This window comes from Solea senegalensis, linkage group LG11 (assembly GCF_019176455.1).
Source record: "Solea senegalensis isolate Sse05_10M linkage group LG11, IFAPA_SoseM_1, whole genome shotgun sequence".
Classification (NCBI taxonomy): Eukaryota; Metazoa; Chordata; class Actinopteri; order Pleuronectiformes; family Soleidae; genus Solea; species Solea senegalensis.
The window spans coordinates 19,479,521-19,500,057 of record NC_058031.1 but is presented as its reverse complement, the minus strand read 5'-3'; the positions used below and the strand labels follow the sequence as shown (position 1 = coordinate 19,500,057).

The following is a 20,537-nucleotide window of genomic DNA, read 5'->3' as shown; positions in this document are numbered from 1 at the left end:
GATACTACTGTGTTTATTAAAGATAAAACACAATATGTTATATGTGTGTAGCTGAATTTAAATGACACTGCTGGACAACTACTAATCGTCCAGTCACGTTCCCCCCTTCAGGCCCCCTTAGCATTATTGAAAGGGGCGGTCTGGAAAGAGTCTAAGCGCATCCTGCGGTGTTTGGTGCGCGTGCACGCGCGCAATAGTGTGTGTGAGAGTGTGCGTGTGAGAGAGAGGGTGTGAGAGAGAGAGAGAGAGGCTGTAGTGACACCGCTCCTTGACGCGCCAGTGTCGTGAGTGTTATTGTGGCTCAGTGTGGAGCCAAAAACAACAGCAGGAGAATTTACGCGGATAACGGCGCAGCGGCTGCAGCATCAGGAGACATGGGGAAGGTGGAAGGAGGAATGAAATGTGTCAAATACCTTTTGTTCATCTTCAACTTCATATTCTGGGTGAGTGTTAGCTCGGCGAACTGCGGTGAGAGGATGAGGAGAGGGGAGTTGTGCGTAAATGAACGCAGAGCAAGTGCAGCCATGGCTGCAGCGCGCGCACACAACTTCTCCCCTTAATCCGACTCTCACAGCCACGTGTTATTTTAATTATTTATTGTTTAACGAGGAGGTGAAAATGTATTTTTGCTCATTCTGTCTTGTTTCGGCAGCATGGGTCGGTCCGTGCGTGGCGCTGAAAGGGCGACAGCAGCAGCAGCAGTCAGGGGTGTTTAAGTTTCGGCTCGTCGGGCTCAAATCAGATTTTCCACACAAGGAAAAAAAAAACTCGCCCCCTCCCTTTTTCCCGGGGAAGCGTGTTTTTGAAAGGAAGACTGAATGAAAAGACAGGGAGAGGGAAAGAGACGGAGGAGCAGCATGGAAAACAAACTCAGCAGTTGGCACCACGCGCCACATCGCTTCATTAACAAAGAGAAGTGACTGAAACACACAGAGAGTTACAAACAGCCCGAGGCGTCATCACCATCGCCAGTGCTGCACTTATGAGGCTGAAGAGAGTCACTGTACCTCAGACTAACTGTCAGGTGGATGTGAAAGGTACTTCTGTGTACTTCTGTGTACTTACATACGACCGTGTGAGGGCCAAAGAACTGATACATCACAGGAAGTGGGGACATTTTGGCTGGTCCATCACGCTGTTTATGGGTTGGTTGAGGATAGAAGTAGATTTGGGTTAAGGTTAGACATTTAAGGTTAATGTTAATAAGTGTCCCTCCCCACTAAGAATGTGTGTGTGTGTCCTGCGCACATACTTTGACATCCTTGTTAAAGTCCATTCATTGTTCCTAACTACACGAGTACAACTCACTTCACTCCTGCAGAAGTTGCTCTACACATGAAGCCTGTTTGGGTGTGTGTGAAGTAACAGAGAGGAACTTCATTGTGTATGTGTTTGTGCGAGAGAGAGCAAGTTTCCATCAAGCATCTGTGGAGTGGATCATGTGCATGTACACTGTGAATTGATCCATTGTGACAGAGACACAATACCTTGGGTCTGCTGCTGCTGCTGCTGTTGCTGCTGCCGCTGCCCAGCACATGTATGAACACAGTGACCCCAAGTGGTCACACGTCTCCAGTGTCTACCTCACATGTACAGCCACAGGCAGCATCCTTCCGCATGGCTGGGTGTGGCCATTGTTGCTGAAATCCTCTTTCTGGCGTGTCTGCGGCTCAGTCTCCGGGATGACATGTTGCTTTTTCCACACATAATAAATGTTTACTTTTAAGGATTAAGAGGGGTTTTAAACAAAAACGAAGCTGAGCATGGAACTAACTGCTCTGACAAAGCACATGTATTAATCATATTTTACATATTTACACACTTACTTGCTGTGTTGTTACATAAATTCTCATTATTTCCACTTAGTTATTTTGACCTCCTGATCCTGACTGCATTTAAAGGGATGCAACTAATGATAATTGTCTTAATCGATGAATCTGTTGATTGTTTTCTCGATTAATCGGTTAGTTGTTTGCTCCATGGAATATCGGAAAATGTTGATCAGTCTTTTCCAAACCTGGAAACGATGGTGTTGTCAAATGTTTTTGTTTTTTCCACAAACTGACATGATTCAGTTAAAGATTTCTTTGTTATATGGACCAGAAAATAGTCACATTGAAGAAGCTTGTTTTAATTAATTTAAAAAATGAATTGTGTTTAAAACACAGCACGTTGTCCTCATGATGACATTCAGACGTCTATTGCTCACCATTTACTTTTCCTATACTGTAATCCTGTAATGTACAAATGCAACGTCTCCCGTGGTTTGAAAAAGAAAGTACAATCGCAAAGCCTTTCTGGGAGACTAGCATGTGAGTGTGGACACAGCGACAGCCGAAGACAAATGACAAACAATCTGGAGAGAGAGCTGGAAAATAAAGAGGACCGATCTAGGTGATGGGGGGGAAAAAACGGCACATTAGGAGATTGCGATTATGTGAGTGTGTGCGTGTGTGTGTAGAGGAACAGTTGGCATGGAACTGACCTAGATACTCTCTGGATATGTAAACGGATGCTTGTGCACATCCTCTGTTTTCTGTCTCCCATGATGAGTTGAGTGTGTGATGGAGGGGCCGATATCCACTTAGCCGTCCCTGTGTTTCCTCCGGGCAAAGTGAGGAGCGATGTCGCTGACAAACAAACACAAATATGAACCTTGAACAATGAAGTGAACTCTGAACCAACTTCATCTGACACACACGGTTATCAGTCAACACACACAAAGTGGCTGTTTGTTTAAAAACCTCCGACTCTGTGTCACAGCATGGTGATGTAGTGAGACTTCTCCCTTAAATAAACTGTCTTTAAGGTAACACAGACTCGACGTTTGTGTATATTAGAGACTGCCAGCTGCAGATAGCAACCAGCTGCCCTGTTTGGACTTCAGTTCAAGCTAATGCTAATATCGTAGGAGGGAGGCTATCTGTCCTAAGCCCCTCCCACCAGATGAGCACACACAGCTAATGGACGCTTAATAATAACAGGATAGTCGACCAAATATGGCCGTTCTGTTCTATACTCACCTGGCAAATACCTGGCACTTATGTCCTAATGATGTATGTAATGAAATATGTTGCCTACTGCAGCTTTAACACCAAAGCAATAACTTGTATTTGTTACCTCTTTAGGACATTTTCTGGCATAAACACCTTGTCAGGATCAGTATTATGAAAAAGCAAAACCTGGTGTGATCTGAAAATGTGTTGCTCATTCTGCTCTTTGTTGTGTTGTAGAATATCACATTATACATAATGACAGTATCATTGTGAAGGCACTGATTGTCATTGCATTTTGTTTGATTCAAATAATAATAATTTAAAAAACAAAACAAAAAAACACATGGTAGGCACACTTAAATTTTCTACCAAATAAATGTAAATTTGTAAAGTTGTTTGGGAAATAAAATCTAGCAAAATTTTAATTTTATTTTTCATTTTATTTTGTAGACAAAAATGACGTTACACTTGTGCTACTGGACGTTAAATCAACTCTGACAAATACATATTGTTCCATTTGTCAGCCCCAAAACACGTTTGTCTGAGTCGTTGAGGTTAACGTGAGTCGCCCCACTTCCCCACCCTCACCCTGTGGAACGAAAACAATGGGATTTTCTCCCCCCATAATTATCTCGCTTTCCTTCTGCCCATCATTTTTTTAATGTGCATCTGTTCTCACAAACATACAGCCAGACAGAAATCTATTTCTGAATAAGTCCCCAATTACTGCTGGATTTAAAGATGTTGTTTATGACTGTTTTTTTTGCTTTCATGTACTGTTTTTGGTTTAATTTACACCTTCTTTTCTGAATACACTGTGTTCTAACTTCGAGAGAGAGAGAGAGAATGCCACATACTGTCTGTCTGAGCACGACCACAGCCATGTGTCAGCTTGGTGACTGTTCTCATGGAAACTCCCCTCACAAAACACTATTTAACTGCACATGGTTAGGAAAAGTAACACCCTTCACACCCGATCAAGGCATATCCAGACAGATCCTATCTTCAGAGGTAGTAGGATGTATATAATGGCTATAGAACACAAGATAGCGTTTTATCTTGAAAACAAATGACAGGCCCTATAACAACTTATTCTTTCCCTCCTTTTATTCTCCCTTTCATTGTGTTTGTCTTTTATCCTCCTGCTGTGCACGACTGCCCACAGCCCAAGGGACACAGTTGGTCTTTGTGCTTTGGGTGAGGTTGGGAGGGAGATTAGGCTTGGGGTTGGGGGTACATGCATGGAGATAAATCTGAAGGTAACGGGAGGGGGTGGAGATTTGAGAGACAGAGAATCAGGGAGGCGGGAGAAGGGTGTGTCTGGTGTCAGCCTTGGTAATGATGACAGACAAGTGTTTGGGGGGGTAAATCGGGGGGGTATTCAAGCAGTGGCGGGGGTTAATGGGACCTTTGGGAGCCTTGGGAGTGCTCTGAATCCATTTAGTGTTTTCACTACTCACTACTATAGGTCTGGTTTTGAGAGGGATTTCACAAGCAGCCGTATTACTAATGAGGTTTGGCTGAGTTCTAATCTCATTTTCGCTGTGGAACTGCTGCACCTGCTCCTCTATACAACACTAACACAATTTACAGTAGCTTGGTCGTGGCCTGGTTCCTCCAGCACGTACATAATTCAGTGGGTACCAGTAGAGAGCTGCACTTGGATTCCACAGGTAGAGCACACAATCACACTTGACTAACTACATTTTGTTTATTTAAAATATCCTCTTCCTCCGAAACGTTTTTTCTGCTTGTCTTTCACCAGCTGTGCCATAATGAAAGTCCAAAATAACGCTCTCACTGCCTCGGTCTTATAGATGACACCTGGCTGGAAGACATGTGTGTACATTAATCAAGTTGTTTTTTTGTTTTTTTTACGAGACCTCCTCGTTCTGAGGAATCTGGTTTGACAACTGTGATCTTGCAAGGCTGGTTTTCCACTGAAAGATGGTAGGGGGAGTGGAGACAGCCCCCAATCTCCCTGCAACAAGCCATTTAACCATCACAAGTTAAATGGCTTGTTGCATAAGCTGTTAAATTAGAAAAAGTAAAAGTAAAAATCCTTCATTGTTCTGGAAGCGCACGCATATACACTCTTTCAGAAATGTGAAGCAGCGCTCCATGGATGTGCAGCTTTGAAAGTTTGAGTTTGTATAATCATCTTCTAGACTTTGAATGTGTGTATGTTCTCAATCCTTCTGCAAGTGTTTACAAGCTGACAGGGTCACTTCATCATGTCATGATTTTTGGCTTCCAAGTAACTATTGTATCGGATGGTAAAAAGGATGTTACATTTAAATAGAACTACTTTAGATTTTGTTTTTAATATAGAGGTTGCGTGCACACCAATGACTGTTTCAGCTGTGATGAACCATTAGTGTTCTCAGTGGCAGTGGGCTTTGGTTCACTAAATAAGACTTAACAGAGCTCAAACTGTCATCCATTACAGTCCATCTGTCTCTGTATGTCCTGAGATCTGGGACACACAAAAACCATATGATCCTAAATACTCTCCATTTAGGCAAACCATTTCAGACGCTATCTGTTTTGAAGCTCAACTCAGGCGACATGCACTCAGTAGTCATTAAAACCTCTCAGTATTGATCTGTCCTCTGCGCGCCCACCACAGGCAGCATAACAAAGCAGAAGGAAGCTTTTATTATAAAAGGGATATTTGCAGTTGGCTTCTGTGTGGTTGTATGAGGTACTTAGGCAAACTGAGAAATGAAGGCTCACACTCCCTGAAATCGTTACCAGCAGACGGACCTGATAAAATATATGCCTTCTCAAGTCTACGATATTTTCAAAGTATGCTTAGAGTCAAAGTAATTTATCAATCTGTTTGTATTTCACTGTGACACAGGAGCAGGTAATGAGCGGTTTACAAAGGGACACAACTGTCGGTTTTCTTTTTTTACTTGTGTCCTCACTGGCAGCCATGTTTTCTATGTGAGACGATTCGTCACAAACTCATACAACTACTCAAAACTTCAAAAAAACCTATGTGTTTATGGTCATCTGGGAAGAATAGAATAGTTATTTGCTGTGGCCTGCTGAAGTAGGACCATTGCAGGGAGTAGGATTTTATGTTGGTGAATACTGATGGTGGTAGATGAAGGAAAGTATAACTACATTAACCACATTTCCAAACAAGCAGGAGAGCCTGTTTAAGCTCAGGGTGCCACACGCCCACAGCCAAGCAGGTCATTTTCTCTCCACTGGGATGCCAGAGCTTTGTCGGCCTGATTCAGTGTTACATGAGCTGCTGGGATCTGTTGCCTACGACTGCTTTAATTATCCACCCACAATGACACAGAGTCAGACCTGTTGTTTTAAAGTAAATATGAAATTTGAACCCAACTGTGTCCTAATGAAATCCTACCTCTGTCGTCTGTGTGAAGGCTTGAGGGTTGCAGTGGAAACTCCACAGACCATTTGGTTTTAGTAATGTGGAAAATCACATTTGAGCATCCACAGGCCCCTGCGAAGGCCTGAAGCACATGCACGTCCACTGCTGTGCCTGGAATGAATAGAGCGTTACATGCAGACCGAGGACAACTCACAGAGAAACGTGTGTCACAATGAAGTACATGACACTGAAGCAGTTGTTTATTGTTTGTCCACTTCATTTTTGCGACCATGTCCCAATATGATGAGAATTCAATATTTAATCAGAATAGAAATAATAAGGGAAGACTAGTGCCGGAATACATTTGGTGTTTATAAATGTACTGCTGCATTATAAGATGCACAGTGTCTTTCTGCTTTGGTTTGGTGGCTCACACAGACCCAGAGTAGCCCATGCAGACAATGCAAACAATAAGATAAGATAGTCCTTTATTAGTGGGGAAATATACATTGTCACAGCAGCAAAGACAGTACAGATAAAGATAACAAATAATAAACATGCGATGAAATGTACTATATCATTCCTAAAACATGGTTTTATTAAAATGTTCAACATGTCTGTCATTACATTTGTCTTAACAATCATCTTTTCTTTTCATTGCCCACCATGTTGTTGTTGTTGTATGGGATGGATATAGGCTACTGTAGTTACCTTTATGGAAAGTTATTGGCAAACATTTGTGTTATATTATGCAATATGTCTATATATTTTTACATGTCAGTGTATGTCTTTCTGCTCCCTGCAGTTGATGGGTTCCTTTGTTCTGGCTGTGGGGCTGTGGCTGCGCTTTGACCCTGAAACTGTCTCTCTGCTCAGTGGTGATAAGGCACCGGACACCTTCTTCATCGGTGAGTACTAGAGCACATTGTAGGTGTACACAAACACAACACAAGGCCACATGTGTGGATTAACCCACCAAGGGTAGAAGTGGGTTTTTTTTGTTGCTAACATTGTTTTTTTTTCTTTTAAAGCACAGTTTAATAGATGTTGAGGGCTAGCAGCTAATTTAGCTTAGTGGCTTAAAGGACTTAGCTTTTTATTACAAGAATAAGGGCAGTATTTTTTGAAAAATTGTGCATCCCAACCTCACTTACCCCTGAGTTGAGAAATATCTTCATACTTTTCTTTGTTACGTGCCCACCAGTGGCGCTTGGTCCTGTTAGCGTAACTGTTAGCAAAGATGGCGGACACTGTTTACATTCTGGGAATGAACACCCGTCCCACTACGAGTGGGTCTAAAAAGTGCGTTGCAGTTTCAAGCCTTGAACCAAGTGTGACTGGAGGGCAAGTAACAAAAAAAAGAATGAAAATATTTCACATATTATCACACCTTGAGCTTCCTCCTCAGCCAGTAAACGCTGCTGTCAGTGAAAGCCTTTAGTTCAACTCTGTGTAAAATACTTACTTAATGTCAATATTGTGACAGCTCTCACTGACATAGAGCATGAAATTAGCCTCTCAGTCTTTGGCTCAGACAGTAAATCAATGAGAAGCCTTTCCAGTATCCCACAAGTCCACTCTCTCTGCTCATGAGGTTTGGTTCTTTGTGGGTGAAAATGCACTCAATCGTCAAACACATTCACGAGGTGATGCAGGGAGGAGGGTGGGGAATGCTAATGGCAGCAATGGACAGGAAGTTAACCAAAAGACAATAATATTGTTCTGCCACTTAGCAAAACGTCTTCACGTTCAGCACCACCCCTGGCTGGATACCGAACAATATGAACGTTTAGAATGCTCAGTTACAGATCTCCTATTTTCCTAGTCCATCATAAATTACAGAATGTGGTTTCAGAAAGCCATAAACTACAACAATGCAGTGACCTGCGTTTGATTCCACCTGTGGTCCGTTGCTGCAGGTCTCCCCAAACTATATATATTCAATATATCAACTCTTGGATGCACATTTGTAATAACATTTTCATGTGGAACAATAACCCTGAATTAAAGCTTATTGAATCTGCCCACACATTTCTAGAGTCTGGCTAAACATCACACAAACATTATCCTCAACCACAGGATGCAGCTTTCCCGTCTCCCATCTGTTTGTCTACTAGGAGATCAGACATCGGTCGAACTGCCACTGAAGAAGAGAAAAACAATTTAATAATACACAGTTCTCTTAAATTGGAAAGGCAAAAACAAACGTCCTTCATAGTAATGGTGTTGATTACTGACAGAATAGATTGTACTCAAGAATAACTATACAGATAAATGATATAGTTCCTGGAGCCCTGATATAGAAATGACAAATACTGAAAATACACAGAGAATAATACATCCCCATCCTCACCACCACCTGCTGCTGGTGACACAGTGCTCTCCCCCTAAACCAGGATCAACTGTGGAACAATGATGATGCTGGACCCTCCTAATTGACCAAACCTAACACTAACAGGGCCGTCCATACGCATGAACACGAGTTGGGAAAATCTCTAACCCCCAACCTTGCGACTAAAACACCACTTTTGGGAAAACGGTGATGTCACAGTCCCACCGCTCTGTTCCTCTTGCAGTCATTTGTCTTTGTCGTCGTCTTCCTCGTGTTTGTGTCTGCCACATGCAGGCCTGGTATATGTACGACAATGTTTAGAGTCATTTTTGGTGGGTTTCATGTGGATGAAAACATTTCTTGAAAAAAAATAATAATAAGATTGTAAAGGTTAAGTTCTGTTTTCATGTGGAGGTCTTGCATTCACTTACCTGTCAAACTCATTGTTGTCTTGATTGATGATTTGCTTAGTTTTACTGTATTTATACTTTCTTTGCTACATCACCTTACCTGTCTTTGTCAGTGTGTTTTTAGACTTCTACATTATAAATTCTCTGTTCACACTAACTTGGTGAATAAACCGGGGAAAATGACAACTTTGCTGACAGCAGCTTTCATGTTTTCACAACTGGCAGGGAGATCTGGAGAGTGCCATATCTTTTTCTTATTAAAAGACAGAGACAGACGGTAGAAAACATAAGAATAAAATGTACATATTAGGCCACACAGCAAGAAGACTCGGGTTCACGACCCAGTTGGAACAAGGGCCTCTCTCCACGGAGCTTGCATGTTCTCCCCGTGTGTGCGTGGGTTCTCCAGTTTCCTCCCACAGTCCAAAAACGTGAGAATGAATGGTTATTTGTCTCTATATGTGGCCCTGTGATGGACTGGCACCCTGTCCAGGGTGTACCCCACCTTTTGCCCTATGCGACCCTCATGTGGAGGGTAAAGCAGTAGAAGATGAGTGAGTAGCAAAGCCTATGCATTGATAATTGTTTCCCGTAAGTCAGGACAATACATTGCTGGACCAATATTTTTGTCCCACTCCACGTCCACATCCACATAAACACTCTGTGAATGATTGTCTTAGTTTGATGTGGTGTCCCAGTACCAGGTTTGCCAGATGAGTGTTGTAAATGTATTTTCAATGTCTGCTTCACAAAAACAAACCATTTAGCTTCTAACAGCTTCCTGTCAGACACTTTGTACAGATGGAAAGAGCGGGACAGAGGACATGTAGGAGTGGACATGATTAGAGACACATGGAACAGTCATGGCAACAGGTGTGATCTTTGGCTAGATAATTATTAAGTTCAAAACAAGACATGTTACCGTTAGATGAAATGGTTGATGGGGCTAGAGGAGAGAGTTGTTCAGTAGCTGTGTGTGTGTGCCAGATGACGTTTGATTGGACTGGGGATGAGTGGCTTCTGTCAACTCCGTTGAGAGTATAGTGCTACACATGGCTTTGACAGCTGAGAGTGTGCTCAACTGTTGCTATACCCTTGTTGCCAAGGCATCAAGCCCAGACCTAACTCCTCTGTAACTTGAAATGATGTACACTATGATGAGAAAACAAACAAAGAGCTGCTTAAATATTAAACTGATGGAGTCTTTTTCGAAAAGCAGACACAATTAGATTGTGACCTTCGAGTAGCAATTAGGTACCACTGAGTCTAAGGACAGAGGGTGTCACTTGCTGTGTGTGTGTGATGTTGCTATGCTTGAATTGTCTTTACATTCTGTGACCCTGTGGAATGTCTTCCTCACTGAATCCCGCCTGAGGATCGATGTCTCCTGTCGCACCCCAAGCTGTCACTTAGCAGCACAATACCCCTCCTGGCTCTGCACCGAGGAACCCATCTGTCATGGAGGGTTCATGGGAGATGATGCATCTCTGGGACATGACGCATCTAACTTTAAGCTCCCCGCCCCCTTAAAATAGACATAATAATATTTTAGGAACAAGTGTGTCTACTCCAAAACACAGCACCAGTCCCTTTGTTCAACTGACCACAGGTGTGGTTTCGTGGTTACATTTTCATTTACTGTATATGGTGACAATTTCACACACCCAGTCTGGTTTCCATGACTTCAGAAGACAGTACATTGACTTTCATGTCCTGAATTTACTCTAACCTTAAGCATAACTAGCACTACTACTGGTCTAACCCTAACCATGCTGCACGTCTTCACCTTAAAATGTAATCATTTGCGTTATGGGGACATGCTTTTTGTCCCTTTGTGTGACTGCATAAACAGACTTAGGTCCCCACAACATGACTGGAAAACGCACAGGGAGACACAGCTCTGGACTGCCCCCTGCTGGTGTGTCTTTAAAGTGAACTACAAGAGAGAAGCTGAGCACATCAACAGTTTAGTTGGGCACTGATTCATTTGTTACCTGGAACACTGAAACGATTGCTTAAATGTGGATTTGACTAAACAGAATATTTAAGGACAATTCAGGAGAGTCATTGTGAGGTTTAGAAAATATGACACAATCATCACTCATAAACATAAACATAAAAAACCCCGAAAATGTTATTTTTACTCCACAATGACCACTGAGCATGGTTTTACTGGTTGTTATAATTGTTTTCTCATGTTTTTTTTTACAATTGTCACTTATTTATATGTTTTGTTTTGTTTCTTACCTAATTTTAATTGTGTGTTGTTTTCTATGACTTTCTGTACGTCTCTTTTTATGATTGTATGATGGTAAACGTTGGTGGACAGTGCAGTTCTATTATTCTAAATAGTATATTCTTTCATTTTATGATGTTTATTTGGTTGTAGTTTACCAGCTGTTTTGTCCACAGTTACCATAAATACATAAATAAAAACTTTCCCCCCCCTCTCCTTCTCAGGGGTGTATATACTGATTGGTGCAGGCAGCCTGGTGATGTTGGTTGGTTTTTTCGGCTGCTGTGGAGCTGTGCGGGAATCGCAGTGCCTCCTGGCATCAGTGAGTACATACAGTATGGACACATGCACGCGAAAGAAAATGATGTGAGATGCACTTGCGTTCTATTTACGTGGGTGCATTTACTGTTGTCTGTGGCTTCTTTCAGTTCTTTGCCTGTTTGTTGATCATCTTTGGAGCTGAGGTGGCAGCAGGAGTGTTTGGATTCTTAAACAAAGACAAGGTTTGTTTATCATTTCATATCAAATAAGGGTGTGTCATCTTGTCACATCAAAACAGCTTTTTCTCTCTCGTTTCTCTTTTTCTTTATTCTTTTATTCTTTGTTTTGGGTTTAAAGATATGATGGCAATATTCCAGTCTTCGGATATTATTCGCAAATGTCTCACTTATGAATAAATATTCAATAAGATTTAGGGAAACCCAGTTATGAAATGAAATTTTTTTTATTTCACTTTTCCTCTCTCAATACAGATTATTGAAGATGTTCAGAACTTCTATACAAGAACTTACAATGAGAACAACAACAGCACCGTGATCATCTCATATCAGAAAGTAGTAAGTAAAATTGATATATTACTGGTTGGCCATAAAAAGTGTTAATGAAAGGGAATTTGTCACGTGCAGGCTCTGAAATGTCCCATCCTTCTTTTCTTCCCACTTTCAGCTGAAATGTTGTGGAACCTCATCAAACCCCTGCCCTGATCCCAAACCAGACACCAAGGTAAAATCTCTCAAGATTTGGTACAAGAACACGTAAATGCCAGCAGGAAAAGAAGCAAAATTGAAGAGTTTAAAATCATATTGTTCGACAGCACATTAAGGTTGTACCGCTATTAATTAACCATAGACAAGAAGGGCCACACCAACAGTGGATCTTCTCTTCTGCATTGTTGATTTGGCACAGATTTTTAGTTTTTCACTGCCTACCTTTTCTGATGGGACAATCATATTTTGTTCAGGTTAAGAATGTAAAGTAAGGGAAGTTCAGGCACTGGGCTTGTAGTTGTAGGGTCACTGGTTCAAATTCTGTGACAGGTCAAGGGCTGGGGTGCCCCTGAGCAAGGCACCCAATCCCCCATTGCCATGGTGATGCCCACTGCTGGATGGGTTAAATGCAGAAGTCAAATAAGACATATAAACGTATAATAATAGTTATAATTCCACAATTTACAAAACTGTAAATGAGCAAGTCGTGATGCCATGCAAACGAAAAAAAACAAAAACAATGCTTCACTCCTTTTATCTCTGCTCTGTAGGACTGTGAGACGGGCATCAAGGAGTTCTTCAACAATAAACTCTACATCATTGGGTACGTGGGCATCGGCATCGCGGGAGTCATGGTGAGTCTGAATCTCATTTTCATTTCTGCACTGAAGTTTGGACATTTTAGGGAAATGCAAAATGCAAATGGGGGTGTATGTGACAGTTCTAATTCAATTCCATTTCAAATCAATTCAGTTCAATTCAAATCATCATCAACATATATTATCTCAAGGCACTGTACATAGACAACATCATGGAGAGCTAAAGTTAGCTAATGTTCCCTAAAAGAAGCACATATAAGGTAAAATGTATAGGCCCAAGCACTGAGCCCTGTGGAACTCCACAATTAACTTATCATGTACATGAACAAACTGGAATCTATCAGATAAGTATGATTTAAACCAACAGTTCTATGAAAACCACTTAAGGTAAATCTGTTTGTTTTAATCGCAACAACTGTAAAAAATCTCTCTCCCTCTCCACAGATCATCGGGATGATCTTCAGCATGGTTCTCTGTTGTGCTATTCGCAACAGCAGGGAGGTCATATAAGCTGAATCTTGATGGCTGCTACCCCTCACCTCCAACTTATTTGCCGCTGAGAGACTATACAGCCGTCAGAACAAAATGTCAAAGTTCTGTCCATCATCCATTCAGGGACCCGGGAACTTCATCTACAAATTCTTCCACCTTGGTGGCCTGACCTTTATTTTCTGTGAGGGATTCTTTACTATTGAATCTGTCTTCCATAGCAGTCTGGTGTGAACATATCTTGTGGGAGGATCATGTTTTCAGTATGTTACTTTTTTTTTTGTCCGTCGCTATAAATTTTAACACTCCTGCCAAAGTATCACTGGTTTTTCACACAGCCTTGACACTGACCCTTCGGCTGTGGGAAATTTCATCCTGAGGTGAAAGCAGATGAGTTTGCTTTATCAGTGCGCGTGCGCACACATACACAGGTTTGAGCAGCTATTCTTCTTAGGACACTACATTGACTTTCATTCATTTGGACAGACTAAGCAATTACCTGTTTAACTAAACAGCATTAAAGAGATACACACAGATACCACACACGAACACACACACAGTTTACATATAAACGCTGCAGTGTTGTGTTACATGAGACCACAGCCTTAAAAAGGGTTGCCTGGTTGGAAGTCCTGATTGGTGGAAGTGGGGCAGCCAGTGAATGTTTTGAGAATGTATCTCTCACACACACACACACACACACACACACAAACACACACAGGTTTGTGCAGCTATTCCTCTTAGGACCCTGCATTGACTTCCCTAACCTTAACCATAACCAGTTAATGCCTATCCCTAACCTTTACCTAATTCAAATCTTAGCCCTAAACCTAACCAGGTCCTTGGTCTCCACGAGGACTACTGGTTCTGACATGGTCAGCATTTATCCACACACACACACACACACAGCAAACTGTACAGTCAATACAGGATCCTGTTTAGATCCTGTTTACAAGGCAAAACCATAGTTACCTTAAAGGGAAAGTGTGCTGCTTTGGAAAATACTCTCAATTACCCGCTTGTTTGAAAAATTGTGACCACTATTAATACGTCTATAACAATAAAAAAAGAACAACAATTACGTAATTACTGATTCATCCACTGATTTTATTTATGTCAATGCTGCATCGAAATTTAAAAGCAAGCAATGCCAAATTCTTTCTGAGGAATGCATTGTGACCTATACCACTTCCTACCCCGTAATTATATCCTTGCCCTCTTATGTAAGAGTGTGTATATTGTTTTGAGAAGACCTGGTGTTTTCATGCTTAATATATACAACTGAACCTTTGAGTCCTTCTTACTACGGTCATGTTCCCTGTGTGCCTTTAAATGACACCACCAACAAAAGAAATTGCAGGAAACCAACCTCTATATCCCCACACTTTAAGTCGATCCAGGTTAAATCAGGTCATTGGTTTATTCCAGATGTCAGGACTGTAGTATGTATATTTGTGTAAGTTTGTTTTCAGTAGTTGTGAAGTGTTTGTGGCTTATGTAACTATTTAACACGATGTGTGCTGACAGAGGCTTACAGTAATTGTTCAGTGTTGTCGTAAATACAGTGTAGCCATGTGGGACGGATTCACACAGCCAAACTTGTTTCTTAACGTGCCTTTCTTTAAAAAACAAAAAGCAAAAACAGCTGTTTCGGACTGAACATAGTTATAGTGTACATATGCCCGCTGGAATCCTCTTATTTGTTCTGGTTGAGGAATGAAGCACTTAATCTTGGTTTTGATCAAATCTTTTTGGATGAATTGAGTCTGCATGATTGAATCATCATGTTTCTCACCTAAAATTACAAAAACATGCATGTCAGTGGGACAGTGTTTTAACCGCTGGTGGTGCTTTTTGATGAAACGAGGGTGATGTAACCATGTCCATGTGGTCGAGACACACAAAGCCCCTGGTTATTGACTTATCCTTGTTCATATTGATGGTCATTTACACTACATGTCTGTAGCTCACATTAACTGGGTTAGATCTATGCTATAGTTTCAACAGTTTCAAACATTCCAACATTTTATGTGACATTTCCCACGGTCTGCACAAAAGTACAATAGCAACGTTTTTCGTAGGCACACGTGAATGTTTGCTTACCATTGCAGGAAATTGGGATGTTTGAGATTCCGTGGCGTTAAAAAGGAACCAGAAACAGATTAGTGCTGTAGTTGTTGTTATTTTTTCACATGTGAGCTTCTAAAACATTTGTACACAGTCAAGCCTTGTATAGATGGTTGTGTGATATTTTATTTGAATACCATCCCAGTCTTTTCAGGAAGATATGTGATTGAAGTTAAATAAAGCTTTAAAGTTTTACACAGTTCCCATGTGCCGAGTTTCCTTCAATCAGCACGTACCTATACCTATATTACTTTTACTCTTTTATTTAGGTCTGCTTATATTAAACAACTGCTACCCCCACAACCTGACCTCTGATAAGCGGTAGAAAATGGATGGATGGATCGTAGCTGTAGGCCTACAGACAGATCTTGATGATATCAGTCAGACACGCTTACCCTGCATGCTGCATGGTGTCAGTTACTGAAAATACAACATTAGTACATGACAACACTGAAACACTCCCTCGAAGAAAATAGGGAGCTGAGCCAGTGACAATAAGAGCTTCATTTTATTTTTAGAAACACATTCAAAAATTATACATTTTTGTGTGTTGTTGTTTTTGTATTAATGTGTGTAGTGTATTCATCTTCTCTCATTTTAATGTGAAACTGCTGAACCTATTTCCATGAAATGTTGTGCAGGGATGGGGGAATGTAACACGGAAGAAGTACCATTGTGATATACCGTGTTTTAAATGTTGACAGAGGTGTGCGTTATTGTGATTTGTTTTATATCTCCTCTCAGCTGAGTGTATTTTATAGCTCCTGTGATTCATTACAGGTATAGTCGCATGTCAGAGTTTCACCTCTCTGCGCTGGAGCTCTGAGGACAGCTGCATATTCCGGGAAAGTTATGTATGTGACGCTGCCAGAGGCTCCAGGACTCCCCAGTGTCAAGTTACCATCACTCTGCAGTGCTAGCATTTTTACAGCCACTGACTTGTCCATGCTGGTGATGCATGCATGGAGTAGTGTAACACCCCTCTTGAATCAGAAACAGTACTGTAGCGCATCGTCAGCCTGCTTCACAAGAGCTCTACATGTAAACGAATGATCCAACGCTTGAATTAGTTAATAATTTGCATGTCTGAGATTGTAGAGTGTATTGTGAATACACACATCTCCACACATTACACAAATATATGCCACATTTGGATGTTTATTCAGCATTTAGAAATGTGTTTACATTTGTGAGTCTGAAAAAAATTGATAATCATCTTCTCAGCCGGTTGAAAACTGCACCTCCATTTGTATTCAACTTGCACAGTTGGAGATAACTGGAAAGGTATATGCCTTTACAATGGTGAAACTGAACATTTCCATCAGTGCACTTTGTTCTGCTCTGAAAAGCCAAACAAAAAACACCTGGACCAGTCTCAGACATCCACAGTCAGGTAAGAGAAAGTGACCAAGTGTAGGTTATGTGGCACTTTGGTTCCAGATGGCTTGGTCCCGAAAAGCCCGTTGATTATGTCTTGTCTGTTATTACTCACGTCATCAAACAACAGTACCTATGGCAAAATGGTGCACTCCTTTATAGTGAATGTATGTAGCTCTTCAGGTGCACTCAGACACAACTATGTTTCAACTTAATTTGCAACCCTTTAAAACAGGATTTAAGCTCTTCAAGTAAAGTTTTTGGTGCTCCTTGGCACACTCTTGAAAGATCAGGTAACATCCCAAACCTTACGAGAAGTAAGATTGGACAGTTGGAAGGATCTGCAGGTTAGGGTTACTGTGAGGGGGGACGTGATATGTCAGGTTTACACAGCTAAGGAAACGGCGGGTTCCAAAGGTTTGGTGCAACAGCAGTAGAGTCAAATCTAAAATGGACGAACTGGTGATCAAGCCCCTCAGTGAGGGAAGCAATAGGCTCCCCTGAAACTCTTCTACACAGATGCAGTAGATTTCAATCTCTGCCTCTTAAGTAAGAGATAGTCAAGCTAAAGGCATGATTCGAGGCCATTTTATAAACAAAATAGCATCTCTGAGATCCTCCAAACAATAAAGAGGTACACAGTAATACAGAACTGGGTCCATTGCTGCCTGACATTTAATTAGGCCTTAGAAAGTCTAAGAAACAGTTTGTTTAAGTAGAGTAGATGTTGTAGGGGGTGTACCCCAACGCCAACAAAGTACACAACCTGGGCAATGCCGAAGAGTGGTGCAATGACCAGGGCCCGGCAACTGGCACCTTTGAGGAACGCTCCGGGCCCCTCCTTCTTCAGGATTTTTCTGCAATAGTGATGAGAATAATAGGGTAAGAAGATTAAACCGTGTTTATGTTGCTGTGAATCCAACAATAAAGCCATAACTACCTGACACAGTCCACCACTCCAGTGTAGGTTTCCTCATTAGCTCCTTTCTTTAGGGATTGTAGCCTTGTCTTGACCACTGCACACAACGTAAAAACAAAGTTTTAGTTGACAAGGTGCTCGCAATCTGTGAAACTGATTCCCACAAGCATTGACAGGTTGCTGCATCACCCACCGTCACAGGGGCTGACAGTCACGGCAGCAACGCATCCAGCCATGCAGCCAGACATGAAGGACCAATAGAAGGGCACCGATGGATCGTCACAGGAATGCTGACCTAGCTGGTGGAGATGTGCAAAAAGTGGGAAGTAGACTATGGAGAACGGCATGTCCCTGGAAAAGCATTAAACAGAGACCATTATTGACCGAAGATGGAGAATCCAATAAAGACAGATTCAACAGGAGGACTGAATCCCATCTCACCTTAATAATGTGGCCCCAAGTCCCTTGTACAGTCCTGTGACACCTTTAGTCCTCAGCAGTTCTCTGGTGATCTGTGTGGCCGACACTCTCATGACTTGAGGTGAAGGGGTGGTGTTGTAAGAGCGGCTGAGGACAGCACTCGCGCCGCCCAACTTCAGAGTTGTTACCACGCTTGGCATCACCCTCTGCTGGGCTACAGCAGGAACACAAAACCTTTTCTTTTAATCTCTGTGAATGATGCTGGTAAACTATTCTGCTGTTTTTCCTCATAGTTACCCAGCCTGCCAGCATCCTGCAGCTGGATTTTTAGCATCTCCATTGGTGTGGTGATAGTGACCTGGCACATTCCTGCACAGCATCCTGCCAACATCTCTCTGAACACCGTCAATCTGCCACTGAAGACACGGACGACTTTAAAGTTTAAAAAGACAACAATGAGACTGCAATAAAAAAAGAGACTCGTGGTTTACAGTTTTGCCACGCTCACCCGTCTTTGCTCAGCCGGTGGCGGAAGAAGTCATTAGCAGCAAGCTTAATCGCCTTCTCTGGGGTGACCAGGGTGAGGTTCACTGCAGCACCTGCAACAAAAAGCAACGTTCATAACAGATTGAATTCTAATTCAACACAAATGCAGACACTTTTGTAGGAGAATCAAATAAGTTGGTTCCACTTGTAGTCGGAACTTGGAAATTTCTGAGATCATGGGAACTCGAATTACCAACTCAGAAAAACTACTACTTTCATAATTAATAGCAGTTATTTCACATTTGTTTCACAGTAAATCAGTCATACGCACAGTACTGTTTAACTATTATGTTACTATGATGTTTGCGTGCACAAAATACCATGTAGAGCATTGTTATGCACTAGCATTGCTAACAATAGTTAACAATGCTAGTTTCCAGTTCCGATTTGTTACTTCTGGCCATAATATAATATTCCTTAAACAAGGAAATCATGGACAGTATGATGAGGCTTACCTCTATACATGCCAAAGTAGCCTTCAGATTTAACTGTCTTTATTAAGCAATCCAACCTAAGGTAGAGAGAAAGAATAAAGTGTAAAACAAAATTCTAATAAATAAGTGTCATTCACTTAGCAGTAGGCAGGATCACGAGAGGAGTACTTGATTATATCCTGTCAGTTAAATACTAACATTCTGTCCACCGCACAGAGGTGCACACACAGACACATCTGTGCATCGATGACATCATCTCTTCATGGCTCTGCCACAGTGTTAGTGTCTTAAATGTCGAGGCTTTTTCCTTTTTATTATTACTTTGCAGTGTAGGCAGTTGTGATGCAGTCTTTAAACCAAATGTTCATCTTTGGCTAACATTTCGGATGAATAAATATGTTGCCTGCCACAGCTTTAAGTGATTAAAGTGTTTCAGCCAAAGGTCGAAAAGGTGGACGACAGCCCAAACACCAATGATGGTTCTGTTGTTGTTTGTGAACCTTACATGTTCTTGTAAAGCTGCTGCCCGCTGCGCTGGTTCTGCAAGCGTGTCTTTGCCAGGTCAATCGGAAACACGCAGGTGACTCCAACCATACCTGCCACTCCTCCATTGATCAGTTTGGCTGGAAGGCTGTTGGGGGACAAGGGCAAGTCACAGATGCACATAATAATGTCTACTCTCTCATCCATCTATCTATTCTTTATATCTATCTATCTATCTATCTATCTATCTATCTATCTATCTATCTATCTATCTATCTATCTATCTATCTATCTATCTATCTATCTATCTATCTAAGTAGTGATGATGATATGTCATGTTGGTAGGTTTGTTCAGGTTCGTACCTCATCGGCTGTTGCTGGGCCATGATTCTTTCTTAAAGGTGGTCAGGAGCAGCCACATATGAAGGGAGAGCAGGTTGAGAGTCTCCGAGAGACACTGAGCAAGACAAGAGTACAAAGAAGCCCGGGGGTTATATATATACACGGGCAAGGATACAAGGATAAATTCAAAATGACTCTCCACCCCCTGCACCACTAGCCAAGATCTGGAGAGAGGGTTAGGCATCACCTTACTGAAATCCACCCACAATGCAAAATAGCTTCCCGGGCTTCACTCGCCAGCTGTGTCAGTGAACCACTTCCATTCCCGAACAGGAATTTTGTCCAAATGTATTATTTATCTTCTTTATATCAATTTCAGTCAAGATGAGACTAATGTTAACAGTGTGAACTGTTTTTCTTACTAAGTTGTAGTAACAGGCGACAGATTTACATGATTAATTTAATCTCATATAACTGGTAGATTTCACATCC

The 20,537-nt window shown here is 41.6% G+C and overlaps 1 protein-coding gene and 1 pseudogene across 1 annotated transcript; one reads left to right on the top strand and one right to left on the bottom strand.

The window, feature by feature from the left end:
* The first annotated feature begins 225 nt into the window (after positions 1–225).
* Positions 226–15,726, top strand: LOC122777528 (CD9 antigen-like). Its single transcript, XM_044038821.1, has 8 exons — positions 226–443; positions 7,151–7,253; positions 11,548–11,645; positions 11,752–11,826; positions 12,076–12,159; positions 12,269–12,325; positions 12,861–12,944; positions 13,353–15,726. The coding sequence occupies exons 1-8, from the start codon at positions 375–377 to the stop codon at positions 13,416–13,418; spliced, it is 636 nt and encodes a 211-aa protein (XP_043894756.1). The 5' UTR covers positions 226–374; the 3' UTR covers positions 13,419–15,726.
* A 938-nt stretch (positions 15,727–16,664) lies between these two features.
* On the bottom strand, positions 16,665–20,186 carry LOC122777526 (annotated as a pseudogene).
* Positions 20,187–20,537: the final 351 nt, after the last annotated feature.